The sequence below is a fragment of the Xiphophorus hellerii genome, chromosome 3 (genome assembly GCF_003331165.1).
Source record: "Xiphophorus hellerii strain 12219 chromosome 3, Xiphophorus_hellerii-4.1, whole genome shotgun sequence".
Classification (NCBI taxonomy): domain Eukaryota; kingdom Metazoa; phylum Chordata; class Actinopteri; order Cyprinodontiformes; family Poeciliidae; genus Xiphophorus; species Xiphophorus hellerii.
In genome coordinates, this window is record NC_045674.1 from 30,404,745 (window position 1) to 30,429,910 (window position 25,166).

The 25,166-nt window shown below is 39.2% G+C and overlaps 2 protein-coding genes across 6 annotated transcripts in view; both read left to right on the plus strand.

Annotated features, from left to right (window-relative positions):
• Positions 1–12,522, plus strand: part of cep192 (centrosomal protein 192) — a 38,161-nt gene extending 25,639 nt beyond the window's left edge. For 3 of the 4 annotated variants that reach the window (XM_032558854.1, XM_032558857.1, XM_032558855.1), the window contains exons 39-52: positions 206–315; positions 961–1,123; positions 1,386–1,476; positions 2,191–2,269; positions 2,361–2,484; positions 3,384–3,489; positions 3,827–4,037; positions 4,277–4,353; positions 5,628–5,723; positions 6,108–6,227; positions 8,036–8,148; positions 8,317–8,443; positions 8,787–8,845; positions 11,111–12,522. In XM_032558854.1, the coding sequence (XP_032414745.1) occupies positions 206–315; positions 961–1,123; positions 1,386–1,476; positions 2,191–2,269; positions 2,361–2,484; positions 3,384–3,489; positions 3,827–4,037; positions 4,277–4,353; positions 5,628–5,723; positions 6,108–6,227; positions 8,036–8,148; positions 8,317–8,443; positions 8,787–8,845; positions 11,111–11,243 (1,609 nt within the window). In that variant the 3' untranslated portion in view covers positions 11,244–12,522. The remainder of the gene's footprint in view (positions 1–205; positions 316–960; positions 1,124–1,385; positions 1,477–2,190; positions 2,270–2,360; positions 2,485–3,383; positions 3,490–3,826; positions 4,038–4,276; positions 4,354–5,627; positions 5,724–6,107; positions 6,228–8,035; positions 8,149–8,316; positions 8,444–8,786; positions 8,846–11,110) is intronic. The other variant, XM_032558858.1, reaches the window with a different exon arrangement.
• Positions 12,523–14,209: 1,687 nt separating this feature from the next.
• Positions 14,210–25,166, plus strand: part of LOC116716957 (low-density lipoprotein receptor class A domain-containing protein 4) — a 223,127-nt gene continuing 212,170 nt past the window's right edge. For both annotated transcript variants that reach the window (XM_032557979.1, XM_032557978.1), the window contains exon 1: positions 14,210–14,400. The gene's annotated coding sequence lies outside the window, so the exon portion shown is untranslated. The remainder of the gene's footprint in view (positions 14,401–25,166) is intronic.

A 25,166-nucleotide genomic window follows, 5' to 3' on the forward strand; every position in this document is an offset into this window, starting at 1 on the left:
AGAACTCCTAATGAAATGTTTTATCTGTAAATGCTACCAGGCCTGTGAATTAGTTGCAAGGCACTGATAATTAAATCTAAATTGTCCCCCGAGATCAATAATGCAGTGAGGCTGATGACAAGCTTTTCTTGTCACTTTTAATTGGAGCGTGCTCTGAAAAATGAACTTCATACCTGAACCAAACTCCTGGTGTGTTGTGTGACAGGTTGCTGGAGTGCAAACCAGAGGCTGGGAGGAAAGCTCTGTCTGAGAACAGTCTGCTCAAGAACATAGACTTCACCGAAACCTTCCTAGGGGAAGAAAGTGTCAAAGAAGGTAATTAGCATTTTTCACCCTGCTGTTCGTTGCATTTCATCATTATGATTTTTTTTTAAATCATCCAACAATAGAGGACACTTTATTGTAATTTCCACATTCAGCTGCAGTATGTAACTTATGCAAAAAAACTTGTTTTATAAATTTGTTAAAATTTCAATTATGTCATGACAATATAAGACAATCTGCCTTCTCCCAGTGCTAACTACAGGAATGCGCTGCTCAGTCAGAAACAGCCAATCAGAGCCATGAGGAAAGTCTTGGCACTGTCAATCACTCTTGTGCTCAACCCTCCCACTTGCTCTTTGCTATGCTACAGCTGAATCACCCCAACAGAGCCTATTTTGAATGCTAATGTTGGTTTGCATGGCCACCAATGGTGGCAGATAAATGGTTTTCCTGAATCTGTAGGTTGTTTCTCCACCATTAGCACATTTAGCATTGGGATTTAATAAACGAGGTTGCCTGACATCGATAACTACCCTCCTCCCGGCTCTGATTGGTTGTTTCTGATAGGGAGCATTTTTGCAGACCACAATTGTAGCTCTGGGATGACGTTGAGTTTGACCGTGTTTTTTTTTTTTTTTTTTTTTTTTTTTTTCCCATCTGGAGATGTGTTTCACCCATCGTTTGACTTATCCACAGCCTACGACCTGCCCCTGCGGCCTAACGAGGCCCACATCTTCAACAGCAACATGAGTAAAGTGTTGGTGTCGTTGTTGGGGAAAATAAAGAGTGCAGACAGTGAGGAGAGCGAACACGACAAACCTCAGCTGCCCTCTGACAGCCACTGCTTCCAGGCAGACAGGTATTGTACCAGTAGTAATAATAAAAATAACATCAGTAACCTGCTGGTGATACACAGCTGACTGTTGCATCTTATAAATTGTGATTCTTTCTTTTTATTCTACTTTACAAAAAGGGAACAATGCATATAAAACACAAATACATCACGTAAACATGCCAGGCTAATTTTCCCATCTCATTCACAACCTGCTATATTTCTAAGCAGTGACAACCGTGAATATGTTTTAACAAAACCCAGAATAAACCTTTTTGTTATTTCACAGTGGTTTTCCAAATGGCAGTGTGTCCCTGGATGTGCTGCCAGTGAAGGGTCCTCAGGGTCCATCACTGAAAGTCACAGGATCCTCTTCTAAGGTGCCTGAATAGACTCTGGTGGCCTTTAATGAACAAAGGTCACAATGTTATTTGTAGTGACTAAGATGCTAAATCTGAGTGGTGGAAACATTGTGTAAAAAAAAGAAAAAGCAATGTGAGAAAAATGTGAATTAAGTAAAATCACCACAGCAATTGTCAGCTGTAGTATTGTAAGAATTAATACATTTTTTCTGTTATCGTGCAGACCTGATTTGGACAAGTGGTTGGTAATCTGGTTGTATTGGGTTAAGAACTGGATGTGTTAATGATTTGCCAAAGAAAAGAGAGAACAGTGTTAATGCAGCATTCTGTCAATTTTTCTATGCTGTTGCTCAGACTTATCAGTCCTGTTTTCCTCCTGTTTCTTCAGCTTTCTAAATTAAACATATTTAGAGTAGTTTTGGTAAAATGACCAGTTGTTGAATTAAATTGAAACTGCCATAACAGATGTTTCATTACCACAATTTTATGAAAGGATTTTAGGATGGTAAAAAAAAACAAAAAAAAAACTCAGCTCATCAGACATAATCTACTTCAATGTAGTTGGCTTTTAGTTGTAGACAGACTAATTTTAAAGAAATATTCTTGGACTTAAATGTTTTCTATAATAGATATACCTTATCTTGAGGAAATGGTAACATTGGGGATTTAACTGTATTAAAAGCGATCACTGTGTTTATGTTTTTGCCGTGTCTTCCACTGCTGTCCCGTCAGGCTCCAGACTCACAGCACACACAGTCCGAGTCGTGGATCATCCACCCACAGCAGCTCGTCCTCGCAGCTCCCACCATCAGTGAGTCTGATGAATTCTGGATGTCTTCATTTCGTTTTGAGTTTAGTTGGAGGAAGCAACAGTTGAATATTCATATTCACAATATTTCTAGATGGTCCGTCTAGTACCAGCCAAGTTCAGATCCAGAACAACACTTCGGGAGAGCTGAACTTTGACCTTTCGTGGCCGGCTCACTGCCTCACCATCACCCCACAGCACGGAGTCATTGAGCCTCAGTAAGTCTTTCTTTGAGTCTTGGTATCTGTGTATGATTTTACATGCCTGTGAAATGTTTGGTTCATGCATTTTGTAAGCCCGGACAGGTAAAGGCCTTTCACTATCCTAACCTTCATAACTGGAGTTTCCCTAGATAACCATAATGAACTGATGATCTGGCTGGACATGGGCTCATGCAACGACTTTCCTCCTTTTGCTTACAACTTTATAACCAAATTCATATGATTTAGCTTCTTTTATTTAAATCAGAAAACATTATTTGCACTGCTGTTAAAATTATGTAAAATAATGATATGCTTAGCTGTAAAACTGTTATTGCTACTGTCATTTTAAGACAGTTGTCAAATGAGAACTATTTCCATTTTGACACCTTTAAGGTGGTACAGTTGGTAGCACCGTTACCTAGCACAAGAAGGTCCAGGGTTCAAATCCCATTCTGGGGTTGTCTCTTGCATGGTCTGAGCATGTTCTCTCTTTGCATGTGTCGGTTCTGTCCAGCTTCCTCCTACGTTACTTTTAGTTTAAATGGTTATTCTAAATTGCCCTTTGTGAATATATGGTTGTTTTTTCTGTGTGGGGAATGGGCTCCAGCCCCCCGGCAACACATCAAGGTCAAGTGGGTTTTAGACCATGAATAGATTCATTTGTTTTTCTTGTAAACAAGGGAAAAGTATAGAGGTGTCTTGATTCAGTTACTCTACTCCATTACTTAGCAACAGGTAGGGGAGGGGCAGAGCAGTTCTTTACAGCCAGAGAAAATTCCCATCACTCTTCTCCCCACGCTCTCTCTGGCAGCTGCACAGTAACTGGCCCTCTTATACATCTGAGTGCATTTACACTTTTCTTTTCCTATTTATTATTGTTTTTCTTCACTTTTCTTATTTTTTCCAAAACTCAGGAGCCAGCTGCAGATTTTGATCAGCCCCAACCCCTCACTAGCCACTAAATCTGCCCTGCTGCCATGGAGCGGACAGATTTATGTCCAGTGTGATGGACAGCAGAAGGTATGGCACTCTAGCTATCAAACAATCCATTCAAATATCAGAAATTTCAGTCAGATCCTCTTTATGTTTTTGGAGTTAATTGGTGTCATAGAACCGTCAGAAGGTGGCAGTATTGACTAGACTGAACATGACTGTAATAAACTGAGTGGATGACATGGTCCTCAATAATTGGCTAACAAAACCCACCAACTGTTTCTGATAAATTAATTTAGTGTTGAAGCTCCTGTGCGTACAAACCCTGATGTACCATACCATAACAGAACACATTATATAAAAGAAAATGGCTACTTCCAGCTTAAAGGCACAGTTGTTCCTAACACTTGTAAATGTTTTGTAGTTCATTAAGGTCCAGATTCGCAGGGACCTGGCTCTGGACGTGTCTGCAGCTCCAGCAGATGCATCTCTGTCGGCCCTGCCTGCTCAGGCTGCTACTCCTGTGCTGCCTGTTCCCCGACTCGGCAACAAGCCGCCGACGGCAGCGCCCAGCCTGGTGGAAATAAAAAACAAGACCATCACCTTCCCTGCCACGCTCTCAGGGGAAACTTCAGGTTATTCCTCAGTACTTTGACTTGAGGAATTGTTTAACTAAAAAAACAAACAAAAAAAATGGACATTTTCTGGAAAGTCTTGTTGCATAAAGTACAATGGAATTACAGAAGGCATAATAAAAAAAAAAAACCCAATATCTTAAAACAATCCAGACGTTTGACTCTTACCATGCAGACTGTTTAATATGTGTTTGTTTCTGCTGGAGACTAAGACTTTGTTTTTTGCTGTTGTACTTCAGAGGCCCAGCTGGAGGTGCAGAATGGTGAAGTGGAAGTCAGGTGGTACCTGTCTTCATTCGCTCCTCCATATGTTAAGGTACTCTTCAGAATTTGACTTCCAGCTGTGTTCGTCTTTTGAATGACTTTGTGTATCATGGCAGCTGAAAAGTCAACCAGCCTTCTTTAGTCTGATTCCAAAATGATTAAGGTCGGGACGGAAACACAACTGGGCGGGGTGGACCATATGGACTTAATTTTATCACAATAAAAGTGACAATGAGATCTATTTATTTCTTTTTGTTTAGGTAACCGTTTCCCTGTGACTGCATGGCAGCAATCACAGCGCTTCAAACACAAATACTGCTATTTAACACACCACTCACATAAAGATTATCACTAAATTTCACACAGTAACTGCATTTAATCATATTTTCAAATTGATTGAAAATATCTATTTTCAAAAACATTGGAAAAATAATAAAAATAACAGTTTTGGGGATTTTTAAATTTTTTTGGGGGATTTTATCATGACAATGATAAACCAGAATTCTTATAATAAAAAAATATCATGATAAACGATACAATAAATGCCCACCACTATCAGAGACCTTTTTGTTTTTCCCCTCCTCCCAAAGCATACAGCTCTGTTGATGTAAATCTCTGTAGATTTGTTGAAACCCAGATGTTTGTCCTGTTTGAAAATCTAAAATCTATTTGTGCATTTGGAAGATAAGGCTGAGGTCACAGTGAAATCCTTTTCCTGCTGCTTCCAGGTCTAGAGCCAGCATTTTATAGGAAAAAAACTAATAAGTAGCAATCTGGTATAAGCCTGTCACTATAAGCAATAAATCAATTAATTAAATGATAAATTTAAAGGAGCTCAATAATTTCCATTCTGATATTTTGTGAACAGTAATTCTATCTACAGATGAGTCATATTCCATTACATTTCTGGATTCAGTTGCATTTGGTTTTTATTCAGTTTTGTTTGCTTTTGGTTGTCTTTATTAATTTATTTTTTTGATATTTAAAATATCTTCCAGTTCCAGTATCAGGTCGTCTTTACAAAATTAACGTTTGTTGATCTCTGAAAGGGGAACTTGCATTATTATGCCTTCATCATTATATCCTTTGAAAATTTTCTCAAAACAACAATTTTATCAATTATCGCAATAACTTCTGCATTTTATCATCCTGTAAAATATTATCACCACAGACCTCCATTTTCTTTCATTGAAAACATAAAGTATACTTTGTCCTTGTCTTGTCTTGGGTCCTCTAATTTGTGCACTGTAAGTTATATTTGACCTGTTTTGTTCTGTTATAGTTCATATTAACTGGAAATACTTTTTTCCCCCGTTTGCTCTGAAGGGAGTTGATGACAGTGAAGACGTTTACCGGGCCACATACACTGCCTTCAGATGTTCCAGGGTCTCAGGAACCTTGGGGGCCCATGAGAAGATGCAGGTAGACACTCACTCCTAACCACACTGTTCCATTTTCATAAGGTCATTTCAGTTTAACAGGTTTGCTAAAAAAAAATGTCTAGCTATTCTTGCATTTAATGAAGAGCCCAAATAGAAAACTAGAATTCTAAGAGGTTTTTTTTTTCTTCTGTCCAATTGAAAGAACTTTTCAGCTTCTTGATATTGGTGACTACTCTTAGGTTAACAGCACCAAGCAGCATATAAAGCCAATAAATATCAGATTTTCAATCCCAACACCTAGAAAACAGTTAGATTGAGTCTTTTAGATCTCTCCTTTTACAAGAAAATGTAAAAGTCTTTCAGAGTTTTGAGTTCCTTTATGTGGCTGACGTCACAGATTCCTCCAGTGTTTTTCTGCTTCCAGGTGCCTGTTACCTTCCTCCCCAGAGACAGAGGGACTTATGTCCAGTTCTGGGACATGGAGTGCCACCCCGTGTCTGAGCCCCAGCAGAAATCCAGAATCCGCTTTCAGCTCTCTGGCACTGTGAGGACAAATTTCTTGTTTTGGCTGCTACTAGAATAAATACAATAACACTTGAATACTGGTATTTATGTTTTGCCTCGCACTCTTATCGATCAGTCCTCCAGTCACACCATAAGTAGTTAGTGTTGCTAGCAGCTTTTCTTTCATTGTTTTGCTTTAGGTTGAGGAACTGTTCTGTCTGGAATTAAGCTGAAACTAAATGACCAGAAGCACACATGAAGGGCGGAGCAGTCAAACAACGTCAAATGATGAGCTGAAGATGGTTTTTAAAAATTAGTGTTATATCACCCAAATTAGATTTCTTTCTAATGTAATATCAGTTTTACCTTTTAAATCCATTAAAAACCATCTGAAAAGTAGTGTAGTAATCAGGGTTGAAACGATTAATCGGAATAATTGTGATGAATCGATAATTGAAATAATTGATTCAATTACTAAATTAACTCACGTAATAATTAACTGTAGCATACAGAGTAAAAAAGAACAGTCAGAGCAGTAATGACATTAACTTTATAGAAAAAAAATATGCATTTGGATTTTTTAAAAAAGAGAAGAAATATACGTTTTACTGAAAACTCAAGTGCCACAGTTCAAGTTCAAATTCTGTAGAAAGTCATGTCCTGTTTAGCACCTTTGTGAACAAATTGCTAATTAGTTGATACAAAAAACAATCTAGAGATTAGAAACGGCTGAGCTTTTCATATGTGGGAAGCATTTCATTACCAGATGCATCCTCTGGTACAGACGATCATTTGTTCACTAAAGGAAAGAGGCTGTTGCATTTTGGGCAATAACATGTTTTGTCATGTAAAAGAAGCTTAGTAATTTGTTTAGCATATTTTAATGTATTTTTTTATATACAAAAAGGCTTAAATTAGTAAATGAAATGACTGATTAATTAATTAGATAAAAAAAAAAAATCTGCAAAGTAGTCAGTAGAATAATCGATTACTAAAGCAATCATTAGTTGTAGCCCTAGTAGTAAATTATTCACTCTTGTTTCCTTTAGGCCAGCTGATAGATGGCCCAAAGTTGGAGCTTATACAGTTTTTTATCCTAAGTTTCACATGATCTCAGAATGTCCATCTGCTTTGGTAGCCTCTAGAATGCAACTTTTCTTGGCTGCAAACGAATCCACACAGGTCCGAGACAAAGGCATTAAGAAACAATCAAAACGAATCCATCAGAAAATAGAAAGATACTGCCATCACAGAGAGAAAGTCATCTTCCAAACCCAACAACCAGGAAAAGAGGGCATTAATGAGAAAAGCATCCAGGAAGCCAAAGTTGATCGTGATTGTTCTGGGCAGCTGCTCTGCAACAATAAAAGCATCTGTTCACTGGAGCAAAAGCTTGCATCGCCCAGAGCTAGGCTACGGACAGTAAGCCAGGAAAATGCCAAAGAAAAAAAGATTTATTTATTTATTTATTTTTTTTCCCCAATTATAAATTGGAGACTCGCCAGCATATGAAAAATGGGACTGGGGTCAGATGAAACAGAAACGCAACTTTTGGGCCATTCTGGACAACTCTCTTATCTGGCACAACCTGACATTTCTCATGATACTTTGAAAGAACCATTTTCTACTGAAGTACGGCATCATACTGCGGGATGTTTCTCATCAGTCGTGACTAGAAAACCAGTCAAATTTAAACAAATATTTTGACTCTTGCGTAAAGATCTGTGGTGTAAATATGTTGATGCATATTTACACAGCAATACTGATCATGCTTTATTCACTTTTCACAAATTCTTCAGTTCTGTTAAATATTCAAACAGCAATATTGAAGTCATGTCTGTTTTGAAGGGGGTAAAATCTGGGCCAATGGTGGGACCCCAGGAAGGAAACTGTTCCCTGGTGAGGACCGAAGCCACGGTGAAGAGCAGCAAGAGATCTGATTCGTCAGCAAGCAAAGCTGGGTGAGTTCTGCTACTTTTCCTAGCCAAGTTGGCGGCGTTAAAGTGAAATTCTTGCAACTAAATGACTGGAGCTGTAGATTAAACACATAAAATTGTATTTTAAAGGAATAACTTGAATATTTAAAATCTAATTGGAGTGTAACTTTAACTGTTTTTTGTTAATTTCAGCCAGGAGGAGGCGGTGCGGCGGGGTGTTTATTCCCCTCAGGATGTGTATACCTTCCCACACACTCAGCTGGGGGAGTCCAGCACGCTGAAGGTCAACATCCGGAACAACTCCTCCGACAGGCATGAGGTGAGCCCCTGCAGATTCTCCCAAAACCCCAGCGGAAAGTTCAAAGTTCTCCTGGCAACAGCTTAGCATCAGCTAACTTAGGCTAGCCAAGGAGAAGTTAAAACAAGATAGAATGTGTTCATTTAAAACATGATGTGGTTTTTGCTTTAGGCAAGACTGTCAAATCAGGCTCATACTGTTAGTGTATGCTGACAAGGATCCCAGCTTACTGTGTGCTTTTAATTTTCACAGTGAATCGACAAGGAACTTGCATGACTAACTTGATGTATTTAAATATTGGTTTATGCATTTTTGTCTGTGCTCTGCATGGATTTGACGTGTGGCTTTTCTAATTAACTTGCAGCTGAGATTTATAAAACCTAAGGAGCCCTTCCACATGAAGCATTTTGAGTATTCTCTAAGGTGAGTTGCTTGGCCACATCTCTGCACTGCTGCTAGATTTGTAGCTTTTGCTACGTTCACACAGCAGTCGAATGCAACCAATTATTTTTAGTTTTTTGCAGTCTGAACTACCCAATTTTGATCTTTTCACCCCCCCAAAAAATAAGTTTTGAGCCAGTTTCACATGTGGCTCTAAATTTGATTCGTTCTGATACTTTTCAAAGCATTTGCCGACTGAACAGTCATGTCACACTTATCCGACTTTTACGTCATTGACGTGAGACATGCATCATATTTCTGCACCAGAAGAAGACCGAACAAAAAGAATGACTGAAAAATCCTGATTACAAAATTCTGAAAGAGGTCTGTGTTAGCGAAGCACATCACAATCCCACCTTGGCTCCGACTACGCATCCAAACAAACTTGTCTACAGAATTTGCAATTAATGCTCCACAAATGCCACTAATTTATCTCCCTCTGTCGCATTATTTTACAGTAATATTGTCTCCCATTGCTGAATAACTTTAAAATCCATAGACGGCGGCGTCCATTATTAATTCTGTAAACAGTGCTCTGCTGTGTTGACATCTACACTCTTCTTCCATACACGAGGGTCGCTTCGGGCGTCGTAAACCGTTCACACAGAAGTCTCATTGTGGCCGCATTTAATTAGCAGTATGAACGACCACGCAAAAAAAAACTCCGGGGATTTCAGCAAAAAAATTGGAATTGAGAGTTGAGACCTGCCATGTGAACGTAGCCTTTCATTAGGAACAGAGGGTTCAGTCAACTCTTAATTATCTGATTTCTTTCCGCTTTTTTTCTCTCTATGCGGCTAATTGTATTTTCATACTTTACTTAATTCAAGGACGTAGCTGGTGATGCTTAGCTATAACGTGTTGTGATACAAACTTTATAACAGTTTTCTGATTGTGAATGCACTCCATGGAGGTCCTCTGAAATGCTGGGTCCTGGAAGGTAATGTTGCTGTGTGGGATAAACTTGAGGCCTTAAAGATTATAGTTGTTTTACCGAACCAGCACTTCTCAGAGCAGGGGTCCCCACTCAAAGGTACCATCTGTGTAGTGATTAAAAAAAGAAAGCATGCCTATTCTGAGAACAGTCCTTCATCAGTTTTTGTTATGTGTACGTTAAGATCTGTAGGGCATGAAGAGCAAACCTCCTGGGATTGGTTTGTTCATTTACCAAAAATAAAGCTTTGTCATACATTCCTCCATTATGTGCTAACACCATGTGTTGTCTGACCTGAACGTCCCCCAGCTGCTTTTTGTGTGATGCCAGCTTTGCAGTTTGCTGTGGCTCTCATCGGGATCTCTGCAGGTCATGAAAAGCCTCACAAGTTTCAGTTCATGTTTCTGCATATCAGATTTCCTTTCGAACTAAATGATATTGGTTCTGAAATTGTTGTTGGATCTAACAAAGGTTGGAAACACCCTGCAGAAATCAACTATTCTACATGTAGCATTTTACAGAAGTATGTATACCGCCTGAACTTTTGAGCCTTTGTTGCTTTACAGCTACAGAAATTGGTGAATTTTATTGGGATTTTCTTCCAAACACAAAGTGGCACTCTAGGCAAAAGGATTCATGGTTTTCAAACTTTTCAACAAATGAACATTTGTAGACTTAATTTTGTTTTGTTGAGACATTGCATGTTTGGACAGTTACTCCCCATGGTTTTAGATGCTGTCTAGCTTCAAGGATTCTTTTTTTTTTCACCCCACTTTTGGGCAGTTGCTATGATGCGTGACCCTGGCAACAAAACATAATTTTTTCAACTGGGAGCCGCTGATTAGCATCTCAAGCATTAATAGGCACTTAAACATTTACTTGCCCTTTGGGATAAATTAAGTATTTTCGAACTGAATTTGTTCTAATTTTTCTTTTGTGGTGTTAGTTTTAAGAGAGCAGACACTAGCCATCCACTTCATAAATGGAGTCCACCTGTATAATTTGATTTTGACATAACAGAAGTTGCTGTTATGTGCTACTTTATGTAAAGCAATCACATAAACTCTAGGTTTTGGGGAGTAATGTGACTAGATGTGAAAAGTTCAAGGTTTATGCATGCTTTTGCAAGGCACTGTTCCCACATTCATATTGAAACTGTTTTCATTCATTTCCATCTGATGTGCATAAGAATTAAAGAAGTAAAGCTTTTATTTTTATAGTTCAAATATATCCCAAGCATGTGCTTTTGAGTGTGTTTCTTCATTCGTGACAAAAAATATGTCTAATGCCTCCTGTTCTCTTTCATCCATTAGATCACAGCATTACGTGAAGCTACCGGTCCAATTCAAGCCCACGACCGCCGGCAAGCACACCGGCTTGCTGCTCATCCAATCAGAATCAAGTGGAAGTCTGGTTGTCCAGCTGAGTGGTGAAGCATTACTTTGAGTTCTTGCTCAAGAGCGACACAAAGACTGAAACACCAGCTCCTGCATATGAATTAAAAGCAAAGCATGCATTGGATTCCTTTTTGTAGAATTATTACTCTAGCTGTAGACTGTAACTTATTGAGTGGAGACACCAACAGGGCCCTTTGTGTCTCTGAAGAAGGCTCAGCCGTCCTCAGCTCACCCATGAAAAGATGGTCTGATGCAGAATGATTGAATGTATCCAGCTTACAATTAGTCTGCACCACTGTGGCGTTTTGAAACAGAGGATCAGTTTTGTCACTTGACTCTAGCCTGGGTGTTTGCCTTCTCTCCTTCAGTTCCATCACAAAGCGGCATTGTTATTTCCACAGCCTTCGTCAGAGAGTAGCAGTACCAGTTGAGATCTATTTGGCATTACATGTGCTTGATCACACAGGAAGGCCTCTGTCTGCTGTTTGAGAAGATGACTGGAGCAATTCTGCTTTTGGAAAAGTAGAATTGTTGACCTTTTTTGCCCGAAATCTGAAACGTAAACGGAAGTCATTTCTGCCATTGTGGTAATGCAAGTTTTGGAGATGCTATATCTTATTTTGCGGTGCTTTACTTTTAAACATCTTCTCTAGGTCTTTATGCATTTCAGGTTTTGTACTTGTCATTTCTATGGAGACAAGTCTTCATCCACTTAAAAGCCCACCTGAACGGGGGCTTATCTGGACCATGTGCTGACACCCCTGCAACCTGTAAGATTCCAAAACTGTCCACATGCTTCTAATTTAGTTTTGATGAAGGCAGCTCACAACAACATTAGGATGGTTAATGGTTTTGATTACATGCTAAATCGGTTTCCTTAGGGGGGTTTTGTTCAGCAACTTGCCAGGTCTGCCTAGTATGGTTGCCATAGCAAAATGTGATTAATCACCGTTCCAGGCACAGAGAATTTGATCCCAGTTTCCTTTTTTGGCTCCAAGGCAGGTCGCCAAAATTGCTTGAGGGGTGGGGAGCATTGGATCCATTTCCGTAATGAGCTCTGGAGCGGGATAGGCATGGGGAAAGGTGTGCAAACTCCATCAAGCATGTGTTGTTAACTTGTTAGATGACACACTTTGGCAGGAGAACACTAATGTCTGGCATTGTTTACCTGCACGTATTGCAAGTTTTATAACGAGGGCACTGTAGTGTCTAGTGGTATCCAAGCAACGTTCTGAAATCTTGGTGACAATTTGCACTAACTTTATGTAATTATGTATGTATGTAGACATTTTTTAAAATAAAGTTCTGTGATAAATTTGTTAAAGGTTTTATTGACTAGTGGCCTTTATTTGATAGTGAATTGACAGGAAAGTGGGTAATGAGAGAAGGGGGAAGACATGCGGAAAAGGTCACCAGGCCAGGAATCGAACCCGCAACAGCTGCGTCGAAGACTAAAGCCTCCGTAAGTGGGTTGTGCTTAACCACTGTTCCACCACAGTAGCCCTGATTAATACATGTGTGTTGCTGTTTCAACCATTATTCCTGAGAAGTAACAACTTTATTGACACAGTGCATCTGCAAAGTAATTATTTGTTTCAACTAAAGCCAAAAAAATAGATTATTCAAGAAAACCTGCTCCAGATCGGTCTGAACCTCAGACTAAAAGAGTGATTCACCTTCCAGAAAAACTTGTCCTTGAGTATTTATTTAAATACAGTTGAGCCCTGGAAAGACTTAAAAATTACTCTGAAGTTATATTGCCCATTCAGTCTGAGCTAGCTTGAGAGAATTTGCAGAGAGGAATGATAGAAAATACCCAAAACAGATGTCCCGCATTTGTAGGGATGTACCTAAGATGACTTGAAGCTGTAACTGCCAATGTTGCTTCAACAGTATTCAAAGGCTGTAAATACGTCTGAACCTGTGTATATTTTGTGAATAAACTGGCAAATTCATTAAATTAACTTTAGTTTGTCATGAGGTACCATGTGCTAAATCTTGAAGGAGAACATGAATGTAACCTATGTTGGAATTAGGAAAAAATAAAACACCATATTCAAAAGGGTATGCATTTATTGCAAATAAGATAAGAGATAAGATAAGATTTATTGTCATTGTCATCAACAGATTACGAGATTGAGATTTGCTCGACTCGAGTTAAGATGCAGGTTATGTGTATATACATAATATACAAAGATAAAGAAATAAATGGTACAAAATGAGAAATAAACTTAGACATCAGAAGATGGTTGCAGCGCCTGGAGGTGTCGCAAAAGAATTTACATTTTTTATTGCTCTGTATCTCTTGCCTGATGGCAGCAGCTGGAAGAGACCATGGCCAGGGTGTGAAGAGTCATTTAAAATGTCCAAAACTTTCTTGTGGAGCCTGGAAGTGTAAATCTGTTCCATAGTGGGGAGGGGGCAGCCTATGGTTCTCTGCTGCCCTAACAACCCTCTGGAGAGCCTTCTTGTCCGCGGATGTGCTACTGCCGTACCAGACACACAGACTGTACGTGAGCACACTCTCTATGGAGCAGTGATAGAAGGCCTGCAGCAGGTCTGAGGGGAGACGGTTCTTCTTGAGTATTCTCAGAAAGTACAGTCTCTGCTGTGCCTTCTTCAACAGCTCCTTGGTGTTGGTGCTCCAGGTTAGCTTGTCCTCCAACTCCATGCCCAGATAACTTTTATTTATTCAATCTCTATCAATCTGATCCATTGAGAACTGGATATTTGTTGCAGGTTAGCATTCCCAGGTCAATGGAGTTGTTCTCCACTTGAAAATGATATTTAACTTATAAAAATAAGCGTAGGTTGGCTCATTTGAACTTGACAAATTAAGTCAAGAACCCGTTTCATTCTCGAGCGAATCTTTAGCTTAAAAAGCAGACTGAAAACTCATAAATCAATCCGTACTTTTCTGAAATTTCCCCCTGCCCTTCGCTGCTGGGACGCTGCAGTTTCTCAACGAGGTCATCATTTTTGTTGTACTGCTGTTTGTTGAAGTTACCAGCAGGTGTCGCCAAAGCGTTATTTTAGGCCCCGGCTGTCGGCAGCGCGTGCTGTACAGTAGGACAGCTGAGCTTTATTTTGCCTCCCAGCCGTGACACCACTGTAGTGCAGTTGGACCTGACGTCTAACATCCACAGCATCACACACTCCAACCAACCGGTCACGGCGGCTTTGCACGTGAGTGGCGGCACGAGCAGGTAAGAAGCCGGCGAGATTTTTGAAAGTAATTTCTGTATTCTATATGTATTTATATTAAAAGACAAACTGCTGTCGTAGGCGGATGGGGGAATGTTCTGGCCAAGCTAACTGGTCCTGCTAATTGTTGGGCTGTCCGGGGTTGGCTCTGCTCTGCACTTTGGGCCAGACGCTGGAAGTTGTCGTGCAGAGTGGGAGCCACTGTCTGAGCTGCGCCAGACTGAAGAGCTAAGCTAACTAGGCTAAATTAGCAGACATGAAGAAGGCACATCCATCCATCCATTTTTCCTTCCGTCCCTCTAGGGAACCAGAGCACTTGTCCGCTATGTATATGTCTCTGCCGGGTAACCCTCTCTCTCCCTTTGACCGAGATTTCTCCTTTTGCTTTATTAAACATAGAAATAGGTCTGTTTCATCTCTTTTCTTCTGTGCCAAGAGCTGTCATGTTCAATATATTTTAAAGAACAAGCTAGCTGGGAGGTGTATAAGTTAAATACTTAAAAAAACAATTTGTGCCCGAGGGGTTTTTTTTCCCCCACAACTTTTGCAAATGCAAATGAGGCGCAGTACACTTGATGTTCTACTGTTGTGGTTTCATGCAGGCAGAGCTGGTAAAAAATGTCAACACTAAAGGACTCAGCAAAGTCTTTGCCCCATGATGGATTTCCACAGTTTTTGCTTTTTCCTCACACTTTGTTTCCCATCATAAAACTGATGTTGATATTTGACAGAGATAACCTTGGCAAAAACTAAATGCAGTTGTATCTTTTTATTATTGGGGATAAATACTGTCCAACCTGTTCAGATACTTTCTGGTGATCATTAGTCTGCAGAAACATCTCTCTACCACCACCATGTTTGACAATCGGTGATGATTGTTAGTTGTAGAAATGTTAGTTTTGCACTGCCTTCCAACAGGTTTTACCTTTGTCCAATCAGCCCAAAGAGTTGTTTTCCCAGGATACTTTGGGATAATCTCAGATGGTTTCTTTCTCTTTTTTTATAGCAAATTTGAGCTGAGGCTTTATGTTCTGCTTCTGTTGTGACCTCCAAGGTGAGTTGTAGATGCACCCTTGGAGTAACTTTGTCAAGCTGGCCAGTGGTCACTAAAGAGAATGTTCACCACTGATCCATGTTTTTCTCTCTGTGGACAATGGCGCTTACTGAGGTTTGGTGGAGTCTCAATTCCTTAGAATTGGCTACGAAACTCTTCAGACTGATGGAGATCAATACAGTGTTTGTCATCCCATGTTATTGAATTGTTCTAGATCAAGGCGTGATGATCAAGGCTTTCTGAGATAACGCTTTGCACTACTTCATGCAGTCAGACATGTTCTTTTTAAGTGTTTTTATAATTGCAACAGTCTGGCAATAATCAGACCTGGTTTGTGAAACTGAACAAAAATAATTGTTAAACAAACTGATTTTATGATTAGATAATTGCTTTTTCACCTGAGCCAGTCTAGCAGAATAGTTTTTTTGTTGTCTTTGTTTTTTTATATAATCAGCATCTGATACTAAAAAAAAAAATCATCTGAAACATTTAAGTGTAGCAAAAATCTTTAACAGAATAAATCTTTGAGGGGGCATATATTTTTTCACATCATCGTACAATTCTGTACCATAAGACACCGTACCATGGACTGTCTTAAAAGTAACAGTATTATTGGTTCACACTGACATTGTGGTAGTTATAGGAATCCCATTAGCCCTACTCGGCCTTATGTGCATTGAATTTTAAATGTAATGTACATTGGAGGCGTGAATGCTGCAAGTCAATGACTCAATGCAATTGGCTAGATTGCCTTAGACAGAAAATGTTTTTGCTAATTTAAATCATAAACTGAACTTCACTGTGTACTACTTGATAACGAGGAGAAGCAGCTTTCAGCATCTATGCACCACAAATTTGGAACAAACTTCCAGAAAACTGTAAAACAGCTGAAACACTGACTTCTTTTAAATCTCAACTAAAAACCCACCTGTTTAGAATTGTATTTGAAATGTAATCAATTACAAATTTATTGATGGAACTTGACTTAATGCTGTGTTTTGATTATTGATTCTATGTTGCATTGTGTTTCTGTGTTTGTTATGATGTAAAGCACTTTGAAATGCCTTGCTGCTGAAATGTGCTATACAAATAAAATTTGATTGATTGATTGATAACTAGGATCAAAAGGAATGTGTCATTGACTTTGAATCTGTCTGGTTGGATTGAATTGAATGTGCTGTGAATTGAGCGCTATAGAAACAAACGGAATTGGACTGAATTCATTTTCGTAAGATGCCAATAATTATTTTAGCAAGTACATTAAAGTTCACCTTTCTAGTGCAGATTCTTGCTCAGAACTTTTACAATCCATCCTGGGGTGCTTGATGATATCACCTTCTGTGTCAAATTCTGAGTACTGGTAAACCATTCCTGAAAGGTACATACACACCTGTTGCCACTATTGAACATATCTAGGTGCACCATGGGTAGGTTCCCAGTCAAAGGGGAACACTAATACTGAAGCAAAACTTAGAGTGGCCATTTAACTTTCACTTGTGTTTTTGGATGATGGAAGGAAGCCAGTGTACCCCAAGAGAACCCTAACCCAACTCTGAACTCCATGCAGAAAGATTCCTGCTCTGATTTGAACCAACAACCTCTGTGCATGGAGATATTTTATCCTCCGTGCTGTGAGACAGCAAGGAGAATAAAAGACTCAGGATAAAATATCTTCACTGTACAGTTACTTTCAGCCCAAAGAAAACCATGGTTTTCTCTCTCATGAGTGAATTATTTCTGACCCATGTTTAGACTATAGCTGTCTGTATTTGCTCTGGTCCTCCAGGTAAAGTTCTTTAAATCTCCTTCAGCTTGATAAGATGCTTCTGTAAAAACTGATGTGCAATTTCTCATTGTAGAACCGAGAGACTTATTAATTCACTATGCTAGAGTCAAGTGGAGATCTCCACAGTGAATATGCACATCCAGACATCTTACTGGAAGAGATGACCGTGAGATGTCTTGAATGAGGGGAGTCATTAAATGTGACACCATGTAATTGACAAGCTTTCTTTCTTTCTTTGTTTACTGTCATTTATGAAACTAACAGCAGGCTCTGCAGTCTTTCTTCCTTTTAAATTAATTATGCCTTTTCTTAGACACCATATACTGTATATAGTTGAGAAAAGTCTGTTTTCTTAACTCATTCTCTTCTTTGCTTCCATCACTTGAGATACAAATTTACTGTAGCCAGCAATTATTGCATTCCAAACAGTCCTTTTTGTTATGAATATTCCACACAATGATATTCCAATGACGTAATATTTATTTGTTGTGCAACCGTACGACTCTCATACTGCACTGAAACCGTCGAAATCTGCTGTCTTTGACGTAGCTGCATGACAAAAAGTGTGTCATTTTGTTGCGTTCTCCTCTCCTTCTCCACATCAGACCAAACTACTTCGCACAGAACTCTGTTGTGTGAGTGGTCAGAAGTTTGTGGGCACATTTTATGAGAAATGCGTTCAGACAGCTATGTTATTTCGCTTCAACCTGTCCACTATTCCACCATCTAGTTTTTGTATACGCAGACGTTATGAATACTTTTGAGGAGCGTTTATCAGACAGGGTGAGGAATTGCATACATTTGTACAGTTTCTCACAAAATACCTAGTCTGGTGAAAACCAGCACCTAGTCCAACGCTTTGCCTTGTACAGAAGGTCTGGACCTTTGGCTATTGAGAAACGGTTGATTGCTGGAGGCATGGACTCTGTTGAAGTTGGCGATTGCTAATGCTTGTCCATGACGTATGTAATGCGAAAGCTACGCTAGGAAGCATACCGAAACCTGTTCGCGCTGTAAACAAAACGATGGGGAGTAGGGCCATGACATCTTTGCTAGCAATGAAGCGTCTTAGACATTCCTCTTGTTCCACCTTTAATTGCTCAATATTTGGAAGCGTGAGCAACTCAGATTGAATGACTTTGTTCACTTCTTCCAATGCCATTGGCAAACTACAGCCCTATATAGCCAGACTGCAATTCTAAAACAGAAATCCAGCTCAGTGGGAGACACCCTGGACATTGAAGTGAAGGGAGATGAGCATTGTGTAGGAATTCAATGGCCAGGCTACAAAATAGCTTGAGTTTGTCAAATGGTCGAAAACTCTAGGATGGAAATTGCTAAGTTGGTTTTTGTCTACATTGTGGCACTTTCTTCATGACCATGTTAACCAAACCAAAGAATACAGGGACTGAGTGGGAGGGTAGTCCCCAGGTGGACTGCGCTGTGAATGAAATGTTGAAGTAAATTATTAATGACTATTATTTCATAAAGGTTTTGAATACTTTTGAATACTTTTGAATACTTTTATTATTATTAATTACTTTTTACTTTTACTTGATTACTTTTATTATTTGTGTTTATTGATTACCTTACTATTATTACCTTACTATGGATTGTTTTACTCATCTTGTTATTCATTTAATCCTATTACTCATTTATTCTTATTTCATTTTAGTATATGTTAAGTATGTTAAAGGTCACAGTTTCTGACACTGATTGCAGGTTAAGGGTGACAATTGTCTGTTCTATGGAGACTGTTTTAACAGAAAACTTCCTGACCACAATCCAGCTCACTCAGCAGCTACCGTTAATTGGGGCCCCTGAGCTGCACGGATGCGAAACTTCTGAGTTGAACAGAAGGACAAACAGATAGGGTTTCTTGTCTCACTTAACTATCTAAGAATAAACTGTTGATTCTGCAAGTAAACCGCATACAACAAAAGGTCAGTAAAAGTGTTACATGCAGAAGTGTTTGTGGTTAAGGTGTCAACGTTTCGAAACTGCAGATGTTTCCACTAGATGACCTGTGTGTCACCTATGCCCTATTGTCAAGAAGAAACTGTCTGTACTTATGTTTTTTTCTTTCTTTGTGTGGTTAATGCTCCCGCCATTGGCTACGTGTTTGACTCTGTATAAGAGGAGGCTGCCCAGGCGACACAGCCAGAGAGATTCTTTGACACTCATGTGTGCTGTTGACCGCTGTGTGTTAAATGACCTTTCTCCAATTGCAATTGTTTTAATAAACTTGTATCTTTATTCTGATATCTGCCTCCTAGAGATTTGTTGCTTTAACAGAAAGGTGTGTGTGCCAGTACAAATGCCTGCTCATGTGACCACGTGTTGGTCGTTGGGCTGACGTGTGGGAGAGAAGTGAAGATGGGTACGTGAGATAAATACACAATACACCTAAAAGCAAATCTGTTGGATGCAACCAAACGTTTGATATTTGAGGTTCACTTTCTAACAGGACACTGACTCTGATCATGGACGCTCACAGATGCTCCCTGTCCAATCTGAACGAGGCTGAGCAACTTTGTAAAAAAGAACAGGGATAAATCTCAGTTTGTAAGGCGGGCTAAGCACAAACTTTGTTTTTATTTGTTGAGAAAGATAAAATTCCTTCCATTTCACAATTTTGAGCTACATTGTGTTGGGATATCAAATGAAATCCAAATAAAATACATTCAAGCTTGGGGTTTTTCATAAGACATTGTTGAAGGCTGTGAATGCTCTCTTAATCTTAATACACAGTAAGTTAAGAAATTCATGGATTATGGGCTAGCAGTTAGCGTTTCGCCTGCAGCCTTATTTGGCTTACTTTACAATAGCGCTTCGTTGTAGAATTATGTTCACACGGGCCGATACAGGTTAGAGTCTTAGATTAATACAGCTTTCCCACATTAACAGCATTGTGTTGTATTTATGTTGGGAATTGTGTTTGGGATCTCCATAGGAACAGAAAAAAAAACTGGGTCACACTTGTATGAAATGTCTGCAGGTCGTCACGATGACTTGTGATTCCACAGGGATCCTATTAAAAAAAAGCCGCATATTAGCACCCCAGTAACGCTCTCTAATTATTTTCATCATATCTTTTTAAGAGGGGGATGTCAGCTGTTGGTAAAACAACCTCAGCACTTGCTCATTAATTCTCCAGCCTTTGGGTGTGTGCCGTTTTCTTAACCAGAACTATGGCGTGTTGTCATGAATCCCAGGATGTTCAAATATTTCCACTTGGAAGTTGTTTTTTTTTTTTTCTCACATGTGTAAAAGTCCAGAATGCAGATATATTCTGCCTAAAGGAGATCTGGAAAGTGAATGATTATTGCAGTCCCTTATATTTTAGCCATCGCATAAAATGACTAAAGCAAGGGTAATGGGGACGGGGGGGGGATCAAACGGATTATCAACGAGGTAAGTTGCGGAGAAACTCGGCAGGCAGGCGGTGTGTATTCTTAGCTCTAGTAACGTCTGCCAGGTTGAGCCGTTCGAAGCACACACACGGTGGAAAAAGTGCTTCCCAGAGCCAGACTTCTGTGTCCGTCTGCTTCTTTGTTCTTGTTAGTGTGTGTGTGCGTGCGTACCGGGGTGTCCTTGTGTGTGTGTGTGTGCGTGTGTGTGGGGGTGTGTTTACCGTGTGTGTGTTCTTTTGCCCTTTGCCAATTAGCGGCTTCTCACCTCCTGAGGCAAGAGGCGGTGTGTGTGTTTGTCGGAGGAGACAGACTTGATGGAGCTTGTCTGCTGCTGACGGATCAGCCGAAATCTGAACTCCACACTCCCGCTTTTGCTTTCTCACACACGCACACGCACGCCCACAAGAGCCTTGTCTGTCTGCAAGTCCATGTGACACGGTGAAATGTGACAGTATTGTGTTGGTGGAACGAAGGCGCTAGACAGATAAAAACCAGTGGCTGCGTGCACTGGTGTGTGTGTGTGTGTTGGATCCACAAATATATGGGCTCTTTTCCGACACAGTGTTTGTAAAATTGTGAAAGTGTAAAAAAGAAAGCACACCATGTGGACAAAACAGACAGAAGAACTACTGCCTGGTCTGTCCAGATGTAGCACAATGTACACACATTCATATTTTGTCTTTATGTAATTCCCCTTAAAATGTATAAATTTTCTGGCAGTTTCTCTCTTTGCTCTGCGTTAGCTTGCTTTAATTCTCCCCATCACAACTGAGCTGTTTTAGAACCAGCTTGATACCGTGTGTAATTTGGCAACCCTTTAAGAAAATCTGTCTGAATTGTTGTATATCTTTTCTAAAGCACTGCAGGCAACATTTACTCTTTGTTTCCAAAGAAAGAAAAACAATTTTACATCTCTGCTCTGTATTTTTTTTTATTTAATTTTATTTTTTTACTTTTAAATGTTTTAGGATATTTTCTTGGCCAGAGCTAATCATCTGGCTGAGTTCTGACTGAATACATCCAAGATATTGTGCTAAACAGAAGATCAAACCGCTGAAGAAAACCTTCAGTTTTAACCCCAGTTGGAACACCATGATAAGTGTGAATTTGCCCAAACGGTATTTTTCAGCTCTAACCCGCAGACACCGCAGCATCGGGGAGTATTTCCATCCCGTCAGAAAAGAAAGCTCAGTCAGAACGGGCTTCCAGATTTTTTTTATTTTTATTTTTTTTGTGGTTCTCTGCCTCTTTTATACTGCTGTTCTTCTCGTCTCTATTGGTTACCTAATGAGTTGTGCAAGCAGTAGGGGTGGAACGGCTCACAAAATCCAAGCTTTGGTTCAGGTCATGGATTCAGGATCAGCTTTCAGTCAGGTATACATTTTTACTTCCTGTTTAATAGGCTTATCAGGGTGCTGTGGTGGCTGAGGGGTTAAGCACAATCCACATATTGAGGCCTTAGTCCTTGACGCGGTGTCGCAGGTGTTTTCCCCCTTCTCTCATTACCCACTTTCCTGTCAATTCACTATCAAATACAGGCCACTAGAGCCAAGAAATAAAAATAAATTGACTTATCACCATAACAGACTTTCCTGGACGATGAATTGCCCCAGGAATTATTGCGATAAATGATAATATTGTTACTTTGCAGCCACTTTCAGCTAATATTCTGATTATGACACAATAATGCAAGTTCACCTTCTCAAAGCCTAAAACTTTAATTTTGTACAGAACACTCCACACTGGAACATACAGGCATTTAAAATATCTAAATAAAACACAACAACCAAAAACAATAAGAAATTAAGCAACCAAAGTCATAAATAAGAAGAACTATGTAGTTTATAAACAAAATAGCTCTTTAAAAATATTAAGAAACATTAAAAATTACCAAGCTCACTGGAGTCTGTTATGCAATTAACTAATTGTTTATTGTGACAAGTTTACTCTTCAGTCAACCAATCATGAATCAAATTTTGTGAAAATTTTTTCCCTCATTTTTTCCTGGATCATGTGTTAAAAAATATTGTGTGAAATCTGCCTTTTTCTAGCTTTACATCATGTTATAATAGTATTCCCTCATGAAAAACATACCTTGAGTGTTGATTTGATTCATTCATGCATCTTTGAACAATATTTTAATCTCCCATGGCAACCATTAAGCTGTGCATAACGCCTTGGTGGACCTAGCTACACCTTCGAGGATGAAGCTCCTCCCCAGAGCTGCAGCTTCCAAGCTTCTCAGCTTCTGCCTCAAAGAGCAGCCCCCGCCTTCGACTCACCCACTCAGCTCCTCCAGACTAGCCAGCAGCAATTAGCAAACACCTGTTGGAACTGCGCATCTGCTGAGCTCATTTTACGAGCTACTTCTCAGTGAAACGCTGGTAAAAATGTTGTTAAAGGGTTAATAGAGGAGCCGCGTTGTGATGACTTTCTGAAGACGGCGTTCCAGAAAGAGCAGGAGTTTTTGAAGAGACGGAGGCCCAGTTTCAAGGCGTTAAATTACAAAGTCAAATTTCTTTCAAGTCGCATTTAATATATACAGTTAACTAAAATATGTAGTTAACTGAAGTGAACATAATTTCTTGATTTTGCTATAAAATATAATAGTGCCCCTTTAAAAATTGACAGAATTTGGCACTATGTAATTGTGTCTTTTGTAAAGACTCACAATTCTTTGTGAGTCTGTCGATTTGTTGTGGAGTTAATAGGGAAACTGTCTTTTGAAAGGTCTTGGCAAAAAGACCATCAAAGCCATTAGCATTACGTTTTATTCTGTCACAAATCAAATCCAGAATAATGTCTTATTCTTAATGCAGTCTTTAAATCCTATTGTTTAATGTACAAAGACTGTTAAGTGTTCACTATTTCCAGGCTATATTTATCATTCTCAACTTTCCTGTGATTTTTAGCAAAAAAAACAAACAAACAAAAAAAGTCTCCTAAAGCTTCAACCTGTAAACTGAATGCTTAACTTTGCCTCAGTTCCAGCTTTTACACTCTGACTTTTCACTGAGAGGCTGCCCCCTGCAGTGCACTGCTTGCAATCCCATTTTGTGGATGTGTTGCACAGCGGCAGAGAGGCTGCACCGAGTCTGCCATCCTGTCTGTGATCGGAAGGAATCGTTTAAAATGCTGGTAGTTTGTTTGTGCACCAATCAGTGTGAGCTCATCTCACCAGCGCTACCGGGCCTGGAGCCGTTTGTCTGTTTGGGCCAACGTAGGATCCTCAGTGTGTTAAAATCTAGTAAAAATACCATAACAGTCTGAAATCATTGTTGCATGAAACTGTATGGCATGACCAAATTATGTATATTTAAACAATTATTCCTACTTTATCACAATTTTGATTTTGATTTTCATGCATGAACTAAAGCAAAGATATAGAAACATTTAGTTGTAGTTTTCAAGTAAACATGCTCGTCAGGGAATATTTGGATTACTATCCAAACTCTCCTCTGTGGTATATTTGCCAACTTTTCTACACTCATTACATAAAATAAAGATTTTTCAACAACTTAGAGCAACAGTTTTCAGATACTCGCTGCATAAACACCAAATCTTAAGTATTTTTGTCTAGTTTCTAGTTCGAATACCTTAGTTTTGAAATAAGACAAAACTAACTTTTCAGCAAAACATAGGAGCTTGTTTTCAGTCAAAAATTCAAAATCCAAAAATACCATTGATCCCAAGGGGAAATTAAATGTTTTAATTCATAGTAATTCAAATTCTTCAAAGCGTTATTGTAGATGGTGATGGCTGTTGACGTTGAATTCTTGAATATAGATAAAAAGCATTAGTTACACTGGCAGACGTTTTCCCTTGTTATAAGTGAAATAATCCACCAGTGGAAGTAGGATTTTTTTTCATCAATATTAAGAAATTATTGATTTAAAACAAGCTACAATACCTTGCTGGAAAGTTATTTGTATGTGTATTGCAGTGCATCCCATTTCATAGCGGAAAATATTAATTCTTTGGAATTAGAATTTATTGAACATTTTCTCTTGAATATCAATAACTAATTTTTTAACAGCTATGATACTTGGTGTGTACCACAGATTAAAATATCCTGCCCCCCCGAAAAAAACAAAAAAACAAAATGTGTTAAAATAAAAACTATGCAGTGACAATAATAAAATAAAATGAAGCTCTTAAAATATACAATTCAGTGTAGCATAATTAGGAATTATTAATAAGAGCTTTGTTACATGCCAGGTTTTAGAGATCTATACAGTAATGTTTTATAAGATGAGCAGCAGTAAAATAAACAGAGTTGGCAGGATGAAGTCTGCGGCTTGGCACAGCAGGTCCAGTATGAATCAGTAAATGTGGGTCCAGATTTACATCAATTCAGAGGACAATATGGCGCCCAGACAATGAGTCTGACCTGAGAGAGTGCCTTAAGCTGCTTCAAAAACAAACATGAGTTGTGTTTGTGGCGGCTCGTAAACCGCACGGTTATGTTTGGAAACTCAAACAGAGCCGGTCAATGATTAGAGCAAAATGGGACTG